General features: G+C 35.9%; 1 protein-coding gene and 1 long non-coding RNA gene across 3 annotated transcripts; one reads left to right on the top strand and one right to left on the bottom strand.

The window, feature by feature from the left end:
• Positions 1–561: 561 nt before the first annotated feature.
• LOC124301191 (uncharacterized) lies at positions 562–1,896 on the bottom strand. Of its 2 annotated transcripts, none has more exons than XR_006907423.1 (3): positions 1,548–1,896; positions 1,238–1,453; positions 562–1,016 (listed from the first exon to the last, which is right to left on the bottom strand). It is a non-coding gene; the product is annotated as an uncharacterized LOC124301191 (long non-coding RNA). The 2 variants fall into 2 exon arrangements; XR_006907422.1 differs by having other exon boundaries at positions 562–789; positions 1,548–1,884.
• On the top strand, positions 1,885–21,281 carry LOC124301185 (alkyldihydroxyacetonephosphate synthase). Its single transcript, XM_046755950.1, has 6 exons — positions 1,885–2,400; positions 8,307–8,396; positions 13,528–13,808; positions 15,317–15,605; positions 17,847–18,168; positions 19,142–21,281. The coding sequence occupies exons 1-6, from the start codon at positions 2,222–2,224 to the stop codon at positions 19,928–19,930; spliced, it is 1,950 nt and encodes a 649-aa protein (XP_046611906.1). The 5' UTR covers positions 1,885–2,221; the 3' UTR covers positions 19,931–21,281.
• Positions 21,282–21,935: the final 654 nt, after the last annotated feature.

The following is a 21,935-nucleotide window of genomic DNA, read 5'->3' as shown; positions in this document are numbered from 1 at the left end:
TAATCTAATTGCATCTCCAATCAATCACATTGACAAAAAAAATGTTGTTAGAATACGTGCACAACATACACACATACGATTGACTGTTAGAAACTAGTTCTTGATATGAACAATAGAAAAATAGCCGAAGGAAGTATAATAAAGGGATGAAATTATAAAGTTGTACTTATACGTAACTTATGTACTTATAAGTTTAAGATACATGGCTACTATTTTTATGCTTCAATTTAAGGTTAAATTTTCGAGGCTTATTTAAAGCCAGTGCGTTTTTAGCGGCAAACTGAGATTTTTTTTTAGCCGTTTTCGTCACATTTCCAAAAAGTTGTAATATCAACTCATAATTTTAAATGTGCTAAACAAAGCAAAACAAAATTCTTCATTGAAAGATTCTTGAAACGATTGGAACTAAAAATGGAGTAGGTAAAATTTTTTTCAAAAAATTTGGAACTTAATGTTGTCTTTGTAAAAAAAACTTTAAAAAAATAAATTGGGCATCTTAGATATTAGGCTAGTATCCTTTGTAAAAAGTTTGATATATTCATGTAAATATAAACGATACACGTTCATGTATTTCAATAATATTTATTTTTCCGTCGTATAATTTCGGCGTACATATTTCTTGTGCGAGATTTTCTCAACTTTTCAATTTCACGATGACAACGGTATATTACCAACGTTTTGTACGCGATAGTTGTTGGTTATCAAGAACTTCTTTTGCCGACGTGTCAGTTGCTTGGTTGATAATAAGTGAAACTGCTAATACCCCCAAACCCGGCCAGACCCGACAAACTGTTGGGAAAAATAACCCAGAGCTATGAGTTAACGTAAGTTTCAACAGAGGTTATGTATCCCCTAATCCACTTTGATTTATGTATTCGGTACATAAGCTTATGCCGTAGAAGACAGGGGTGTGTGTCGTTCCGTTCCGATTCTTGTTTTTTCTATCAGTCCCACGTAGCATATTCATGGAACAGAACAACGCGAAATCGATGTCCATTTGCTTTTCTCCGATAATTCTAAAATGGATTTTGGTTTGATTTGTATTTATTTCAATTAATCGTGCCTTTGTACTTGAAATATGATGCAAATAAAAAAAGTACATTTGCACGGTTCATTCCGTTATTTCAGTTACATGGAACAGGTAGCAAAACGAGCTGCGGCACGAAATTTACAAGCAGAAGACAAAAGTAACAGTGCGGATGCCACGGAGAATTGACCGTTCTCAAGGGAAGCTTACCGTTCCGTTTTTCGGTAATCCGTGTTCCGTGTGCACCTGGGAAGTCACCCTCAGTCCCATGGGTTAGTCCTATCCCTAGCCATTGCATTCAGCGTTCCAGTCATGTTACAGTTCAGTGGGTTGGTACCCTAATACCCCACGAATGAAAAGGCCAGTAGTGTATACGGCAGCGCGGGCAGGGAGCTGGTTATTATTTTGCAAGAGAAGGAGTCTTGTCTAACAGGCAAAAATTCGTAACTCCTAAAGTATTTCAGTTTGAATATGGAACTAACGTACGAATAAGATTGATAAACGAATGACAAACACCTACTCGTGCGAATTTTCATTCACGTGTCCGGCACCCCTTCTTGAACAGTTTTTTTATACACTCCTTCTACGCGTCGAGTCAGCGGAGAAAATAGCAGACACATGCCCTCTGAATTCTCGGGCTGGTCGCAGTTTGAACACGCCTACGAAACTGGATACCGGTGTTATCCACTTCTTGTAATACCGTCTCGACGGCATAACTGTCGTAGTTTTAAGCTCCCGCGTGTCGTTCGATATCAAAGAACAATAGCACAACCTTCTCCGATTGTTAAACGTTCCGAGATATCTTAAGTCTTCAATTGCCGAACTAAATATAACCGATACTCCAACCCACTCGCTTCTACAATAAATACGCGTGAAAATCATGGTAATTGTGTGAAAAATAAAGACAATATTACTATATTGCCGATGATAATTGGGACATCAAATTTGCGCAAGGCTGAAATGCGAGAGCGCGCTATCGCGTTGCTATAATTCATTGCTCGACGACAAGTTACAGTCAGTTGTTACAATAGCGGGAAAGCTACGGCGAACCGTGATTGGCCGCCGATAGTATGCAGCTGCACGAAGGACGAGGAGGAGCGGGGGGCGAGGTGTTATCGATTTAAATTTGGTTTCTTGGAGAGCACGTCGAATACACGACGTTGTGCGGCGTAGCGGCTCGGTTGTACAGTAATCATGTCGGCGCACGCTAGGTTAGGTATTGCGCCAGATAATTGGTCAGAAGTGAGAAAAATCGCTGAATCGGAGGGTTGCGAGCGACGCGAAATAGTTCCGAATCGGACGGACGCCGGTCGGAACAAGCCGATCAACATTGATCTTCCGACGGCGGTAAAAGGCACGATACCGAAACATAGGTAAGTTGCATCGCCCTAGATAAACTGTTACATATTAAATAACAGAAGACCGTTGTCACGACCAGAGGGAATAAAAAACTTCCCATTCGTTTGATCCGTTGCGACTTGAGCCCGAATGTTATATTGTACACGTGTTTTCAGTACCGCGTGTATTACTCTTCACGCTCTCTCGTCGTTGGTTGCAAACCTCCCAATTTTGACTGACAGAGCGGCTGTAGCCACGCCTAAATTAGTGACTCATTAATTTTACTTCTAGGATCCTCTTATCGTTCGCATTATTTAATTGTGACATTCGTCATAATAAAAAGCTAACTGGTAGGTTTAAGTCGGGAGCGTATGTCATAGCGCAATTAGTATCACCTTAAGCATCAGTGACAACGAGACTCAGATACTGATTAGGTATCTATTTGTTATACATTTTTCAAATACTTTACCCTTTTGATTGTTCAATAATCCAAACGTCTCGGTGGAAGGAGGGGTGACATACATTTTTTCTAAATAAATATGTCTATAATCGCTTAACCCTTACGTGCGCACCCGGGATACCCGGGTACCCACCTCCAGTTTTAATTACTTTTTGAGTTCAGATGTGAACAGAATCATTATAAATCGATTTACTTAATTGAGTAAACATAATAAGTAATTAAGCTATGTTTACATTTAAAAGTAGCGTGTCGAAATATAGTTATGGGAATCTCTTCGTGAAGAGTTAAACTTCCTAGATCCGGAGGCTCAGATCGAAAAAAATTATTTTCAAAAAATTACAAGCAAGAATGTGACGAGATGGGTACCCGGGTATCCGGGTGCGCACATAAGAGTTAAAGGCATGCAAAGATTCATTCGATTCCGAGATGGAACCCAGCTCTGATATGTGCGATAAGTACAAACTACCAAATTAGTCCACTTTATTTGCAATTGATGATAATCGATAAAAAAAAATAAAAAAATTGAGCGTTTCAATGACGCGTGCATCAATTCCCTAAATTGGAAGGATTCATTAAACTTTTGCTACGTAACTTTGATTGATTTCTTTTTTTTTTCATTCATATCAGATTATTTCGTGTAGAAAAAAAAATGAGCTGTAATCTAAAAAATGCTCTTCATTGAATCAAAAAGAAGATATTATAATCTGTAAAGGGGAACAATTTGAATCTACGCTACAGGTATAAAAAAAGAGGCTAAATTTATAGCAACGTTAATGTAACGTGACACTGAAAGAAGATTTACCAATTTGCAAGAATTACAGAATGTTTTTAACGCAGTCAAGTTTGCCAAAAATAGTAATATTTTTTGTTTCTTGTTACTCTCTGTAATGACTTGTAAGCCGTTGAGTTTGCAAAAAACATGAGTATGTTAATCCGCTTTATTACGAATGACTGAATTTCAGCCGAACCTAATTCTGCTAAAACAAAGGTTTTCCCCTCGAAAAAACAGCATCATTACCATCAACCTTACAAACATCAATCTCCTTAAAAAGATCTCTCAGATAAATATCCTGTATGACCTGATGTAAGTTCGTCGTATAAAAACGCATTAAGAATTTAAGTGCTCTTAATGTCTCATGGTGACAAGTAGTCACGGTCAATGTGTTCGCAAATGAATCTTCCGTTGCAGATATAACTACAAATAAAAACCTTCCGATTCATGTGCAGGATACCGGCTAGAAATAGTACCTGCTTAGATTGTACAGATACAACACCAGAAAGAAGTATCGAATTACTGCATCTTGGGCGCTACTCAACACTGACCAGCATCATTCATCCCACTTGACGTTCCATGTCAAGACTTTTACTCCGCTCAGCACATATGTTACGTGCCTTCGTCGACAGTACTTATTAGCATGACAAACTAAACTTACAAAAGTCGTCTGTAAATGAACGCGTACAAATAATATGCAATAAGTGAGAGAGTTTCATGATCACACAGCCGGCTTGTATTTCATTACGAAAGATGCCGGCTCCTTGACGGTATGCAGATGATATACAAGCATGGATGGGTAAAAATGCGGTGTGAAAATTGGCCGGTGTGGACTGCTATAGAAAAATTTTTGTGGTCACTTCGGAAGTTTAGTATATCAGATAGTATTAGGTTGACACCAAATTGTAGTCTGTACAGACGTCCACGCCGATATGTTTCTTGCAGTGTATCGTAATACACGGTTAGAAAAAAATGTCCCAGGAGGTCGGCTGATATTTTTGGGTTTGGTTAAACTAATTTTTAATCCATCACCAAGTGTAGGAAATAGTGAAAAATATAAATTAAATATTGATATGAAAATGTGAATGCTAAAATTACGAAATTTTCTGACGTATTCACCAACAGACTTGTAACAAATAAAACAAATACAAAGTGAACCTACCGAGATATTATGTTTGGTTAAATTTTTCTAAGAGTGTAGGGATACATTCTACACACAGTAACGTGAAGTTAGGTAGTTTACGAGATCAAAGTTCGTGCAATGTCAATGAAACGTGAAATGATTCGGGACTTTAACAATGATCCAAAATACAGTAAGCCGTGAATATGTAAATAGCGTGAGTAAAGCAGAGCATTCGTTACAATACATATAATCATCGTGCAAAGTACATTATTCCAAAGCTGCAATTCGCAAACTAGTGATTCTTTTTAACGGCTTTGTTTCGAACTTCGGTCACAGTGCTAACTAGTCTCGTTCACTTGATCAATCCAATCATAACTGACACCTGCCCCCTTATCTCGCAAGCGGGGATGATCGATAGTAGATTCTGTACTGACGCAAGTTTTACCTTTCAATCGCTCTCACTGATTAAACAGTCACATTATTGCATGATTGTCGGTCTCGGATTTATATTTTTAAAACACACTCCCGTTTCTCTGTTTTCATAGAAGAAAGAAAGGGTGATTGCAGGGCATATAGTGCGTCACTTTTCTCACTTTTACTCACTTTTTTCTCACTATCCTGCGAGAAGTTACTTTTTTTTGTCAGCTATGTCTCGACGATATAGATTTTTTTTTCAGCACCTATATCTTCTATTAGGGTGGAGCGAAAATGCTAAATTTTTGATAAATGTTTATTTTTGCATTACGTACACGCAGAAATCTTCAGAGCCATATTTCCATTGAGCGCAAGCTGCAATAAGATTTCTATGCAATTTTTCATTATACGCTAGTTGCGGATCTACAATTTAATTTACGTATGATGTGCGATTCCCGAGGTGAGATGTACGAACACTTTGAGTATTTTTCACGTTCACACATCAAATTCCGCTGGCATATTGATTATTGCGATGTTAAAAAGCAACCAACGCGTAATTCTCGTAACGATAATTATATTCCGTTGGTAAAACAGAAGTTTACATAAGAAAAATATCACGCGAGGTCATTCAACTCTTTTGACTTCTTTCTCTCGATAAAACACAATTGACGAGTTATCACATTTCATCAGACCTGTAAATAGCAGTAAAAAAATATTTTTATGAAGCGGTTTGGAAGATGCTAAGAGTAAAACTTTGCAATTCTCTGAAAAATTGCCACTTTTTAATCAAAGTATTTCGAAATCTTGACGTGATGGGAAAAGACGGGCAACGCCATCGTCTTAAGCGCACTAAAATACGTCGGAAATGTACCAACTCATTCGCCTATCAACTAATTACCGAGCCTAAGAAAACGATAAATATATTGTGCTGCAACTGGTGTATTATTTCCGACAAGTGTCTAGTTTTAAGGCAAATAGTGCTTTCATAAAGACGACCAGTGAGAAGTTTACAGCACGAGCCAAAGGCGAGGCCAGCAATTCCACGAGTTCCCGTGTAAACTCAGCATACGAGCCAAAGCGAGCATTGTATTCGCCCAAGCCATATTATGCAGATATTGCCTGTGCAAAGTTACAAGTCACAACGCATGCTACTTTATGCAATACCTCTGTTTGATTTTAGAAACATCGAATAGTCCAGTCAGTAGGTGTTTTTGCTCTACCAAAGGTGGGGTAAAAATGATTTTGATAAATATTATTTTGTTAATTTAGTTCCGGGCCCCGATGAAAAATCCAAGTTTTCGACTTTTGGGCGGGGGAGCCGCCATCTTCGATTAAAGATACAAAAAATTCGTTTTTTCAAAATATAATTCAATAAAAATCATTTCTATCCCCCCTTGTATAGGGCAAAAACCCTTATTGGCTGAAGTAGATAGCTTTTGTCTCAGTCGATAAAGAACGTTGTTCATTCCGATTTCTCCGCAGTCCTACTGGCGATGAAAGTTGCGAGTTTGAAATTCAACGAGCCCCGTGATGAGGGTAACGTTCACTGAGAGAAATTTTCAATTCCGATTACCGCTCAGTCCTCAACTATTTTCATCTTTTACCGCAATCAAAAAATATAGTCCTAGGTACAAAACGAAAATTAGTTTTCTAGCTGTTACCAGAAAGTCTAGTATCCGTTACTATTCTTTTTCGTTCGCATCACTGTTGCTATATTTTCTTCCAACTGGTGCGAAAATTTAATGCTCGTGCAACAATAAATTGACGCTAAAGCCTTGTTTAACTAAAAAAGTAGAGTAAACCGAGCAAACTGATTTTGCGTCGCAATTACCAAAAAAGGATCGACGATAGCGGAAAATGGTTAGGCGTACCTCGTTTTTCGTAATTCCAACAATGTTCAGTTTTTTTTTAACGATACCCGTTTTACTGAATTTTTCTAGTTACTATAACAAATAAAATTTTTCTCAGTGTTAGAGGATGGATTAGTAATATTGGGTGCAACGACGTCAAATAATAAAAACTGTTAAAACCGTGTATTTCGATGTTATTTTTGCGCACGCGCAATATATTCTCCCTTAACACACGTTAATCAAATTATTTCAACTCCTTTGATGTGTAAATTTGACGTGAAATATTGTTAATTTCAAAATGAATCGTTGTGAGAGAATCTTCTCAGGTGTTTTTTTCCACATAGTATGCAGTTTTTCGATTGTGAATGATTTTCATTTCAATGAATCTCAGCTATTCGTTGAATATAATATTTCTGTAACAGATTGTGAAATGCATCATGTCGAAGTGATCAATTTTTTTGGGTTACTTCGGTAAATCGCGGATACACGTCACCGAAATTGAATTTCAGAAAGCTAAAGGAGTCTCGAAAAAGCTTTCTTTGCATGTATCAGCTAAATCCGGAACGTGCAGTGTAACAATTATAATTCTACAAAAGCATCTGGAAATAAGGATCGCGATTACAGCGTAACAAGTTTCACGAAATGTTAGACAGAGCAAATTATCCTTTTTATTTTTATAGATTTTATTATTGCTGCTGCATATTGTGACATAATATTCCTCGCGAAGGAAGGTAATTTTGTGTAAACAAGCCGTCATCTTCGTCTAACTAGATGATGATAATAAGTTTTTCATGGAATGTGTTAGACGTAGTAATTTATACCTTTTTCATAGATTTCATTGATGGTGCTGCATATTGTGGCATAATGTCCCTAGCGAAGGAATGTCATTTCGTATAAGCAACCTGTTTAACTTGGAATACAAGTAACGACGCAGTGATGCAGAACACCTACACTGATCTTGCATTGGGGATAGGAAAAAAATAACATTTGAATAATATGATTTCCAAAAAGGGCACGATACACGAAATGATTGAAAATGTGTAAACGCAACATTACATATCCACAGAATCTTTATACATTACTATTGTAAAGAAAAAAAATATCTCATAAAAAATAAAAAAAAAAATCATGTTATTTAATTGAGAAACAAAACGAGCTCACATGCAAGCACCATTTATAATTCAGAAATGCATCCGGTGTATTTGAGTAGTTGCATTATTTATGGAATCATTCATCGTGCATCGTTCAAAGAACTAAGTAAATTATCTTCCTGCTTTTGGTAAAAAAAAATTCAATTCCATTGTTTTCTTTATTGTTTGAAGGCAAAACCTGCTAAAATGGAACGGATGGGGATACAAAGACTCACAGTTTCGTCTCAACGACAAACAGATGTTGGAATTCACTGGGACGAGGTAAGTTTACAAAATATATTACATTGCGATCATCGTTTGACTTGCATTTAATTTTTTTTCGTCAATCCAAAATATCTGGTGCTGAAACGCGTGTCGTTCATTTGGATTCCAATTAATGTCGCAGTTATGTAAATCGAATTATTATTGGACGTTGGACTTCCGACCATTAATTTTCCGAAGTCAAGCCACTTGAATTTAATTTAAAATACTCAAGAGGCTCGCGCCGAGCGTTAAATTCTATGTTTATAATGTAATATCAATTGTTTAGTTGTCGATGAAAATAATTAACGTTGAATATGGGGGAATAATGGGATAATAATAACAATACGATGCGATTAATAACAATCTGCCGTACAATTGCATTACGTACATTCGTTCTCCGTGAATCCCATGAATTTCAAATGATCGACAGCTCAATATCTGCAATATTTTTTTCTTATTGCAAATTCGACTTCTTCAGTTATTGTAAAGGTGAAAAACAGTAATATTTTTTTCAACGTTCAGATATATTAACTTTAATAACCTTAACCTTGTTAACCGTTACATTGCGCCATCTGCGTTCATAAAAGTGGGTTAAGTTCCTTACGATTTGCATCTAATAAACATAACACGTTTATTAAAAATGAGAGTTACATCACAGTAACCTAATTGCTTATTTTAAAGTTACATCGAAGTAAATTTTTCTCCAATCTCAATGCTACGTTACCGTAAATCTAACCCCATTATTATCTAAAAAATTGATTGAAAAAATTGGCATCCATTCCATCAATGGTCTCTACATTATACTATACATCATGCTTTATGGGAACAGAACAATTTGGCATTTTTCATGGTTTATCACATGAATATTTAAAAATACTATTAGAATTCGAAGCTTTCGATAAATATCGATCATACTTCGAAATTTCAACAATTTGAAAAGGAATGTGAACCTCTTAATTTAGGATGCACCTCAGGTAGATTTCTTTCATGATTTTTAATCAACAAAAAATCCTCAGGAGCAAATATTTTCAAAGGTATTAATCAAAATGTCAAACGTTTACTGACAAAATGAAAACCGTTCACAAGATTACGACAACTCCTGACACGTAGACCACACTTTTCACAAAGTGTTTTCCATTTTATAACTACTAAAAATTAAACTACGATTAAAAATACTATTACATACTATTAATACTATTAAAAATATAACTACGAAAATTTGTCGCCTGCGTTACAGCCGTTTGAAATTGGCCTTGTGTCAGACAAAATTTGTAGGATTTATACCTTTGCAAAAAACCTGAGCTTTTCCGTTCATCCAGCCAGTTTTTTTTTTTTTTTATGTATAATATGTTACTAATGAACCGTATAATGCATAGACTCTTAAAAAAAAAATGTGGTCTACGGTTTATTTTGGCATGGTTGAAAGTTCATAGTTAATTCATCTTCGTTTATAGTTGTATGAATCTTGTTATTTTTAACATTACACCATTCTGTTAATTACCATAAATATGCGAGTAAGGTAATAAAAAAAACCTTATAAAAAAGTCAATATTACCATACGTATTGTTTTATACGAAACTATCCATATGTTGGAAGATAAACTAACCCCGTCGCCGGGTTAACTATGCCATCGTTATAGTATAAATAACAAACGTGGTAAAAATGACAAAAGCGTCATGTCTATAAAAACACTGTGCACGTGTAAAAATTACAAATTAAACGCAAATGCTAAGTCGCTGCTTTGAATAATTCAAAAGAAGTAATAGTACAAAAAAGGAGGATCAGCGTGTTAATATTATTGTATGTATAAGGATAAGGTGCGAATGATTAGATTTTACGCAACGAGTATGTGCGAAGTTTATTCTCTGTGAACTTGACACGCCAATCGTCGAGAATGTGAATTCGGACAATGCAAAGTTTGTCGTTTATCATTCGTAAATTAGTCGCGCGACCTTTTTTTTTATTTGTCGCACTCCATTAAATAAAAAAATAAGGTGGGTAATCCTGATTTGTCTGATAATTTGCCGTAAATAAGCCGCAAATTAGTATCGAAACTTTTTCTTTCTTCGCGCTATTTCATAAGAAAAAAATTAAAATAAAAAATAATAACGAGTGAAAAGCTAGCGCGCCCCCAGACAGATAATAATTGACCTGATATTTGCTTTTTTTCCTTGCCGTAAGCTGAACCTGACTTCAAAAGTTAGAAAAAATACATAGATTTCATGCTACTTTTTCATAAACGTTACCATATTATTATGTGGTAAAACAAATTGATAACACCGAAAACGTTTTATACCTCGCAAACGAATGATTCGAATATAATTAAACGTAATCCAGAATCTGCATGTGTATATATTAAAGTAAATTCGTCCAAGTGGGTCAGTTTTAAACCGTTAATTTATTGTATTACCAACGTTTCGTCTGGGCTGCCCGTCGGCCATCTTCAGGCTATAAACAAAATTTTTCCTCTCATATTTTGTTTCTTATTTTATGTCTTGTATCAATTTATTGAAAGTTATTAAATCACATTTGTACATCTCAATGTTATAGAATTGGATTACACGTGCCACTTAATTATATTCAGCTTGCCTGAGTGTATGGTTTAATTTTTTCAAAATTTATACATAATTTATACCAATTAATACTCATCAAGAGCGATAAACTTAAATTAAACAAAGATTACAAAGATTTTAGAGTGGATGTTTATACACACTTACATAATTTTGACAACCTTCAGGCTTAGGTGTTTACTATTAACACCTTGAGGTAAGGAGGACACTCTCACAAACGTGACAAATTTTTGATTCCTTAGGTTGATTACAGGTTAGCCAGATGGGCGTAAAGTTATGAATGTGGAATAACGATGTCTTTGTACAGATGACAAAATTCATAAAGTTGAAAATCGTTCAGTGAATCTGAATATTCTACTTTTTGATCCAACAAATGTTTGCTCAATGCAAGATCATGTTCTGTTGATTTAAAAAAATATCAATTAACGGAACTGAATATTTAGTTGGATAAATCACAGCTATGTACAAGCAACTGAACATTCGGTTCAGTGTAGTGTTTCAATCATTAATTGAAACAACTTATTTGTTGACTGAATTCTCATATCGTTCGGATAAACAAATGCTCAGGTTATAGAGCAAGGTGAGGTTATATTAGAATAATTAAAAAAAAAAAAGTATTTGCAGTTAGTCAAATTATAATCGCTAACTTGGATCGACAAAACAAGCGGCACCTACAAGATGTAGATTTGTTTAGGCTATCGTAAGAAACTTAATTTTTTTACTGTTTTAAATCGTATCGATCAATGTTATCGTTTTCAAACATTGCATCTAATTCCAATGGATTCGATAAATTTCGAACTAAAAAGAACAAGTTCTTTCGAGAGTCCGAACAATCATGTAAAACATCACGAATCAAATCGGAGAGGTCAACTTTTCACAACCAGGTTGACTCGACGTGGAATGCCGCACATAAATTTGTTATCTTATCTCCTTGACTTTCTACGGATCGCGCCCAGCTGTTTTCCTTAAATAGCGTGATCACTTCAACCACGAGTCAGGAATAGAAACTGTAAAACCGATCAACCGGCAATGCAAACAATTACGACACTGAATAAAGCAAACAGGACAGGCAACGCTGGGCAACTATCTGACAATAAGAACATGTGCTCCGAGAATTTCACCTTATCTTGTTACACGTTTTACGCTGTACTAATCGGACTAACGATGAGGGTACTCTGGGTTTTTTTTTTTTTTTTTTTTGTATCGCTGGCGGCTTATCCGCTAGACGCACTGGACCATCGCCTATGGACAGGCAAAAGGGCTCCATTTGCTTCTTTAGTTAAATGTTTTTAAAATTATTTCGAACTAATACTATTCCTCGATAAACAATGTTGGTAAAATTAAAAAAAAAATATATAATATTACTAAACAAATTTTAAATAAGAAACATATGAGATAGTCAAACAAATGCGGAACAAAGATTAATCCCGAATCTCACCGAATGAGCCGCCGATTTTTTCACGTTCTCTGCTGTACAATATTGACTTTTACAAATTGTTTTAAATTCTTTTCACTTTTACGTGCGTATAAATATTCAATCTGCACCCCATAGTGGACAATCTCGTTCTTTTAATTTGAAAAAAAAATACGAAAATTTTGTTTTTCTAATTAAAAGGAAGAGTCAGTTCACTATGAGCTGCTGCTTACAACATTTTTACATGTACCACCGGATTTTGAAAAATTATACACATTTTTCGAAAGACACTTTTGTTCTTAATTTTCCAAAACTTGCAAATAATTAATTACTTTGGAAAGTCTGAAAAATTGTCAAAAATTTGGCGTTACATGTAGAATTTTTTGAGCAACCGCGTATAGTGAACTGATTCTTTCCCCTGATTGAAAAAATGTTATTGAAATAGTTCGAAAAAATAGGAAGGGAACCCCCGCCAATTTCGGCTCGGTGTACAAAATTTTTTACACCTGACACATGATTTTTCACAATTATTTCTGATTGTAAAATGTTTCAAAAAATTACAAAAAAAAATAAAACAAAAAGCGAGCCAAATCGAAGAGAACAAGTTTCAGACCCGGGTCGATTTTACGTGGAATATCTCATATACTCTAATAATAACTGAACACACGGTTAGTTAATGTCATTCATAAGTTTATTTTTCTGCTGTACCAACATGATGTCACCTTATATTTACACCTATAGATGTTTCACGATGAAAATTTTCTGGTAATACTTGCGATTCTTACTGCGCAAACGTGGACTTACACGATTGAAAGGGATCGCACATTTCGTATAACTTATTATTTATGCATGCTATTGGAAATCACGCTTTGGAGTTGCTTAACTTAATATTAGTTAAGATTAAAAATTCTGTGGTATCATCTTTACGTAACTTTAGGGCTCGAACTCAGACTTTTCAGACGTGTTTGTTCATGTTCCGAAGATCCCATCGAGGAATATTGATATTAACGCCAAGTTAACCCTAAATGGAATTTACTAAAAACGAATTAATTGTAGGATTCATCTAGCCCTCGAGATCTTTTCATCGGAACTCAGTATTAGCTGTAACCCAAGTTTTCGATATGACGACATGTGCTTAAAAGGCTACCCTATTTTGATCCGACAGGTACAACATCGGAAATCAGATGTTGCCATACTTTACTGCTTGGGTCAAGGATGTGTTCGACCTTGATCTATCCAAACCCGTTGCGTCCCAACCTCTGCCGCAAGTGTTTCCGGATCCCGTTGTTACACCAGAGTTAATCGACTGTCTGCAAAAAGAAAATGTCGAGTACTCGACCGATGGCGTCGACCGGCTTATCAGAGCACATGGACACACGCTACGCGAGATATTTTTACTGAGGGAAGGAACTTTTCCTCGTATACCTGACGTAGTCGTTTGGCCAAGTAAGTTATCAAAGTCTTGGGCATAAATTCATTGAGATAAATGAACGCGTGAGAATTTCGAAAGCACAACCCTTTCCCGAATTTTCGCAGCACGTTACTTTTGGTGAATTTTCATTATACATTGCGTTACCAATGAGCACATTTAGCTATCGCAAGGATGTGTCAGAGAGGGTGGAAATTGTTATATTGTAAAACAGTACTTATGTCCGACCTTAAGTAGAATTTTACGGACTATTATTTCTGCTGCTGAATGTTCGTCGTTTCAAGATTAAAGCAGGAAACCAAATTAAGGATTGCAATACTATCACTCAGTCGTTACTTAACGAAGGTCTCTCTTCTGTATGGGCCAACATTATCAATCGCGATAACTCGTGCGGCGTGTACACGTTTCCTGTTGATTTGCGGGTACTATTAGTCTTGTAGCGTATTCGAAAAGTCGACTCTGAGCTGAGTTTGCGTCATTTTTTTAAGCAAACTATGCGTCGTGTAAAACGGATCACTAAACTACCTTTTGCTGATAAATAGTCACGATTTTGTCGACTTCGATTATTTTCAGCCGGCTATTGGTCAACCTTTAGTCGGCTTTGTGTTGTTTGAAACGTTACGATATTCAAGAAAGGCTAAATGTCATCAATGTAACAAAGAAAGGCCTGCAAGCCATTAATCACGTATACATTACCTTCAGAGTACCTTATTCAAATTCGCAACTGAATTAATAATACTATCTTTGGTTAAGCAGCTGTTAATATTAATGTTATTCGTGACGTAATTTCGTTTGTTAAATGTCTAAATTTGCGTAAGTTGTTTTTTTTCTGAGTTTTTGTAATCAAGGAAACAATGACAACAGAGAATAGGTATATGTTATAAAAGTTTGAAGAAGCCAGAAGATAACGATGACTTTGGTAATTAATATGACCTCTCATTGCCTTTGGTACTCATAGCTGCGATACTTATGTAACAGATAGCCATACCACGTTGTTTCGTGAAAATTTTACACGAGTAATGTAACATGGAGTAATTCCGCCTAAGTTTATGCGGTTCAGGTTACATTTTGTCGATCGATATTTATTTCGTGGTCCACGATTGGTGAGAAAAGTGAAGATTTGGCCAATTGTGAACAGTGTAAGAAAACGTCGGTCGCTAAAATCGCTTAAAAAACAATAAACCTGTCAGTAAATCGTACGATTAGTGAAAACGCTGTTAGCCACAGGTAAACGATATTAATCGAGAAACACATCGCAGCCCGAAACGTAGATATGCTCGGATTTAATTTGAGAGTTCCGATCAAATGTTTCTCATCAAATAGTAACATCGATTATCATTAATTTCCCTCAGTTGTGAATTAAAATAAAAAAACATACGTATTTTGAGGAATGCTGAGGAAGTATAAGATAGAAAGCTGACCCAAATTGGCAAATAAATTTTTTTTTTTCAATTATTTTTAACCTATAGTACGATACTTGTGATCAAATATCAGTATCGAACATAATGTGAATTTTTTTCGGCAGAATCACACGCAGATGTAGAAAAAATTGTCAAAATCTGTGCAAAATACCGGCTCGCCTGCATCCCATTTGGCGGTGGTACGAGCGTCAGCGGTGCTGCGAGTTGCCCAGAATTCGAAACTCGCACGATAGTTTCTCTGGACACTACGCAAATGAATAGGATATTATGGATTGACCGTGAGAATTTACTAATTTGTTGCGAGGCTGGCATCATCGGCCAAGACCTGGAACGTGAGCTAAGAAGTCACAAACTTACTGTTGGTCACGAACCTGATTCGTATGAATTTTCAAGGTATGCTCATCTATTTTTATACCACATAACGATGTCAATTCGAATACAACTATCTTAAACTATTAGGATGCAACGCAGCAATTCAACAAAATGTGACAAGGAGATGAAAATGTATTGCAGCGTCATGTGTACAGTGTTCAATTTTTTTTTAACATTTGTCTTGTAAATATTATGCTCACCTTGTACAAGTATTGAAATGGTTTTTCTTTTGTGGGAGGTAGGCGTGATTCGTACGTGTACCGTAATATCTTATAACATTGTAACATTATACTATCGCATATTTCATGCGGTTTTATACATGAGGGAGGTTTCCGTTTTAGTTGTATCAAGTTAAATTCAGCAGCATCTGATGAATAATTTTACCAAGTTTCTGCCACACTGAGAGATATTTCATTTGTTATAGTAACTAGAAATATTCAGTAAAACAGGTATCGTTAAAAAAAAAAACTGTTTGAATATCGTTGGAATTAAGAAAAACGAGGTACGCGTAACCATTTTGCGCTATCGTCGATCCTTTTTTGGTTATTGCAACGCGAAATCTTGAAATATTGATCAACTTTTGCAGGTATCGATTATACACAATAACCAACAACCCATCAATATGAAACAAAAAAATCTTTACCTTTTATCGATCGATTGATTCCATGCACTGCTTTGCTCTAGTATGACGAATGGTGACGCTATGACTGAGAAGTGAAGCTTCGCATAGTTACATATAACCTTTATGACTTGTCTTATAAATATCTCATGAAGGTATTTAAATACTTATAAAGATCGTCGGTTCAATGACAAAGAAAAACCTCTGTAATAACTACTAAGCCTACTCTTTTCACCGAGCAGTATTTCTTTGGAAATCGCATCGTATTTGAAGTTTAAAGATTTCAGCAAGTCTTCGTCTGACCTTTAGAGTATTTACCGTAACTACGAATGTTACGAATAGCTACGAATGATAAATGATCGTTAATAAGCGAATGCAAATGCTGCGTCATCGCTAAATCACGACATAACACCAAGTGCTGACAATGTCGCATGCACATAAAAAAATTCCGCCTGAATTATGGCCAAATCATTCAATCGTGCAATTTAGAGTCTTATGAATTCATCGTGTAATACCTAATCACAAATCGATAGTTTGAGACAAAAATAACTCATTAAATTTGCAAACGCTAGACTAACGGCATTTTGTTCAATGAGCCTTACACTGAGAGAAATTTTTAGTTCCGGTTACCGCTCAGTCCTAGACTATTATTATTTTTTACGACAATTGAAAAACATAGTTCAAGGTACAAAATAAAAATTAGTTTTGTAGCCGTTACCAGAAAGTCTAGTATCCGTTACTATTCTTTCCCATTATCATCACTGTTACTATATTTTCTTGTAACTGTTGAGAAAATTTAATGCTTGTGCAATGATAAATTGATGTTAAAGACTTATTTAACTAAAAAAGTACAGTAAACCGAACAAACTGATTTTGCATTGCAATTACCAAAAAAGAATCGACAATAGCGCAAAATGGTTACGTGTAGTACCTCGTTTTTCGTAAATTCGTTGATATTTAAACAGTTTTTTTTTAACGATACCTGTTTTACTGAATTTTTTTAGTTACTGTGACAAATGAAATTTTTCTCAGTGTAGTTTCGGAGAAAATTTTGGGGAGACCCCCTTTCGCACTACATTATATATATCTTTGAGATTTCGCGTTGTAGTCTCATCGCATTTCTTTCTTTTTTCTTTTTTAATTCTCATTTAAAAACAGTGTTTGAAAATAAACACACACTTGCGCTGACGTTGGAACAAATTATTACAGAGAAAGTAGTTACAATACAAAATTCCGTCATCCCAGAAATGACGGCTCAAACGAAGTAAAAATTACACATTCAAAGTAATTCTACAGTAACAAAATAGTGATTTTGATTGAATGTGTACCTTTGCTTTAGCATTACAAACCTGAACCTCATGGATTAACATTCGCAATTTATACAGCTCAGTCGACGTACTTTTGAATAAAAACAAACCCCAATCAAATTGAATAATTGGTTGACAAGGTACTAAACGTAAATTATCTAAAATTCAACCGACTATACTCGTAAGTCGTGTAGTATATCCCCTTAAAAACTAGTATGCGAAAGTTGAGACACAGTTACTGTTTTCGAATGTTTCGCCGCGCTAAGCTTTCAAGCTTTCAACCTCTTGAGTTTTAGGAACGCTTGATAACTGATAAATTTTTCAAAACAATTTCAGTTTGGGTGGTTGGGTTGCGACACGGGCGAGCGGTATGAAGAAGAACATCTACGGAAACATCGAGAACTTGGTGGTGCGCCTCAGGATGGTTACGGGGAGAGTAAACGACGGTGAAGAAAGCGAGACGATAACACTCGAAAAGGGCGCTCAAGTGCCGCGATCTTCCTGCGGACCGGACTTCGATCATATGATATTGGGAAGCGAAGGCACGCTCGGCGTCGTTACGGAGGTTGTACTGAAAGTCAGACCTGTGCCAGCAGTTACTAAGTACGGAAGCGTCGTCTTTCCCGACTTCGAGAGTGGACTACGTGCGATGCGGGAGGTGCGGAGATCATGCTTTGTTACCAAAAGTCAAGCTAGCCTATAGCTATACGCCACATATTAGGACTATGGAGTTAATCGATTGACCAAAAAAAAAATAACGGATTGAATGGGCAGATTAATCGAAAGAATTGATAATTAAAAGGACTGACTAGTCGAACAAAGACCTAATTTAACGGACCGATTAGTCGATTATTCAAAAAAAAAAAAAAAATGAATGATTGGAAATACGATTAGTCGAATTATGGAAAAAATTTATTCAAGTCTACGATTAATCCTACATCCCTAGTATACACCAAACTTTCGTAACTGCAGCATTCGTGATTTTAAATATGTATTGACGCATGGACTGTTGATTGTATTGTTTGTTTTTATGTATTATTTTGTGGAAAAAGTGGCGTAAAAAAAATTTACAGATCAAAGATGCAAAATAGAAGTTGCCAGAGATAAATTTGACCGAAACAGCGTTCTTAGAACTGGAAATAAATTTCTCGCTGATGAAAAAATTATTACTTAAATTACGAAAAACTGTATGCGTATATATTATATAGTTCCTCCAATTTTGATAAGATATCGCTTATTCCGTCATCGCTCATTCGGTCAAAGTTTCAAACAATCGACCAACAGTGCGGTTATCGACTAAACGAAAAAACACTCAATCGAAATCTACGATTCATTGATTAATACCCTAATAAATATTGTATACTCCCTGATCCCTTATAACTGTTCTGGGACGTTTCGAAGTGAAAAGAATTCTGTGAACTTAATTTTTATGCTGTGGTCAAACAACGTCGCGTTCATCTAGCATGCTAGAACACTGCGAAATAACATTATTTAGATGCATAGCTGGTCAGATAGTGAAAAATAGACGATGAAATCATGCAAACGAAACGTTATTTCCAATTATTCGATTGAGGATGTTGTCTAGGCCCTGTTAGTAAGTTATCCATTATTAAATAATAATTGAATTTCAGGTGGCACGTCAACGATGTCAACCAGCTAGTATTCGCCTGATGGATAACGAACAGTTTCAATTCGGCCAAGCACTGCGACCGGAGGCAAGTTGGGGCAGTCTAATTTCTCAAGTATTGAAACAAGCCTACGTGACACAGATCAAGGGTTTCCATTGGGACACGATTTGCGTAGCGACGCTTCTGTTTGAAGGAGAGGCAAAGGATATTGCCCTGCAAGAGAAAAAAATATACCAGATCGCGAAAAAATTTGATGGGATTCCATCGGGTGAAACTAACGGCGAACGGGGTTACGTTTTGACTTTCGTCATTGCGTACATACGCGACATAGGACTCGAGTTCAGTGTCGTGTCAGAGTCTTTTGAGACTTCCGTTGCGTGGGACCGCGCCTCGTCTTTGTGCCGTAATGTAAAACGCCGAGTTAGTCAAGACTGCAAGGCCATTGGTGTTAATCATTTTTTAATCTCCTGCCGTATCACGCAAACTTACGACGCCGGCTGTTGCATATACTTCTACATGGCTTTCAACTATCGTGGATTGGCCAATCCCGTTGATGCCTACGAAAGAATCGAACATAACGCCCGCAATGAGATATTGGCAAGCGGTGGATCGCTCTCTCATCATCACGGCGTAGGAAAACTGCGCGCTTCTTTCTATCCCAAAGCGGTTGGAAACGCTGGAGTTGCGCTATATCGCGCTACGAAAGATCATCTCGATCCTCACAACATTTTTGGTGCTGGAAATATAGATCCTGAGTACAACCATCGAACAACGGTTTTGTCTAAGTTGTGAACAATGAACGTACTATCAATTAGTTTTAAACGGATATTACAGAATTTTACCCGAGATTCTTCGCTTCGCGAGTTCCCTTCTTCACCATTCCTCATTCGCAACAACATTACACCTTCTACCCAAGCATCCATTGCTAGTAAGGTTTTACTTAACTGAAACATCGCTGTGAGAAACGAAAAAAGGCTATCTCTATTATTGCTATTTTGTTTTTCTTACGAATAAGCATTTTAAATTGATATCTATCATGATTTTCAAAAAATACACATATATGAAAGAGGTGTATAGCAAAGAATTCTCAGTACAGAATGATCCGATGGACCAAATATCAACCAAGATCTAAAATTTATTGAATGTATATACGTATAAGTGTGGTTATTGGAGTACGTGAGAATTTTTTTTCCTTCAATGTTTGTTACAAAAATAATTGTCACTTTTTCTTTAAAGTTAGACATTCTGGAGAGAATGATTTTTTCAAAAGATCCATGGCTAAATTTATATACTCTCCCAAAATTTCTATGTTTTTCCATTCAGACCATTTTGCACTCAAAAATTCATATTACAGTTTAATCGCGTACCTATGTAGCTCGTGAAGCGAAGCATTGCAATATTAACTTCAAATACGATTCTTTTTTTCAAATGTTCACCAATGCATGCTAAAATAATGTGCCAATAGAAGGATTCAATGGAATACATTCAATATTTGAAAAATAATTTTTTTTTTTCAAATAGACTGTTTTACAGACTCTGTCATGGTTTTCTTTCTTATCGTTGAACTAGATGATGAGTCAAATATACTCTCCAAAAGTCTTTAACCCCTAGTTAAAATATTTCTTCGGAATTGAAATTCAATAAGATGAAGTGTTGAGAAGAGATAACTTTTTGAGTGCAAACTATCAGACGACTCCTCAGTTTTGATCTGGAAATTGAGTATTTAAGTTTAACAAGGTAAAACAAATTGCCGATTGAGGTAATGCGTAATTGTTATCCCAGTGATAAAACTTCTGCGTTTGCTTTATGTGTTTTACATTACTTTTAAATTATTCCTTGTCCAATATTCACTATTTTCCAATTATTGCAAGAAATTTTGTTCTTCACCGTGCACCGAGCAGACCGATCATTTTAGAATTTAGGGTATAAAGATTGTCGATTAGCTGTATTTTTGCATACGTCTTCTTTTCACGGTTTATATGAACAAAGTAGGCGAGTCTCCTATCGATACTTTAATAGCGTTATTGTTTATGTTGAAAAATAGAGAATAATCAATGCTTCGTCGAGAATGTCTCATAACATATATAATACGCATAATAAAAGTAGTAATGTTATTATATGTACATAATAAAATCACATAAAAAAAGCTATACTTTCTGTTTTTCTTCAGTACATAAAAGGATTAATTAGTTCAAGCACAAAATACAATCCAACTTACAACTTGAGGTAAGTGTAATTTTTGTCATGTTATGACATTATGAGTATGAAGTTGCCTTATGTTCAAAAAGCTTGGTAAGAACGTCTACTGCGATTCATGCAAACTTTTTTGGAAATCATTCACGAAATTTGTAACAGGATTTACCGATTGGAAAAATATAACAAGAGCTTTAAAAGAACATGGATCTGCTTAAGACCATTTCTCATCTACGTTAACTCTCAAAAAAGATTATCAACTGCTGGACGTATCGAGTCTCACATGGAGAAGCAAATTGATTCCGAACGAGAGTATTGGGCAGGAAGTTTTAAAGCGTCTTATATAGCAACAGTAAAACTTCTAGCGAGTTTGGGAATAGCATTCCGTGGGCACAGAGACGAAGCGGATTCAAAGCGAAAATCTCATTTCTTAACCAGCATAGACTATCTCGTTCGATTTGAAAATTTCCTCAATAACGATTTGGCAAAGTTCGACAACCCAGGTAGAGGTAATGTAAGTTATTTATCACATATAATGTGCGATGAATTTATAAAATTTGATGGGAAGCGAGGTCAAGAAATTCTCAATTTCCTAGGTTCGACA

The sequence above is a fragment of the Neodiprion virginianus genome, chromosome 3 (genome assembly GCF_021901495.1).
Source record: "Neodiprion virginianus isolate iyNeoVirg1 chromosome 3, iyNeoVirg1.1, whole genome shotgun sequence".
Classification (NCBI taxonomy): Eukaryota; Metazoa; Arthropoda; class Insecta; order Hymenoptera; family Diprionidae; genus Neodiprion; species Neodiprion virginianus.
The sequence above is the reverse complement of the archived record's forward strand: the minus strand, read 5'-3'. Positions and strand labels throughout refer to the sequence as shown.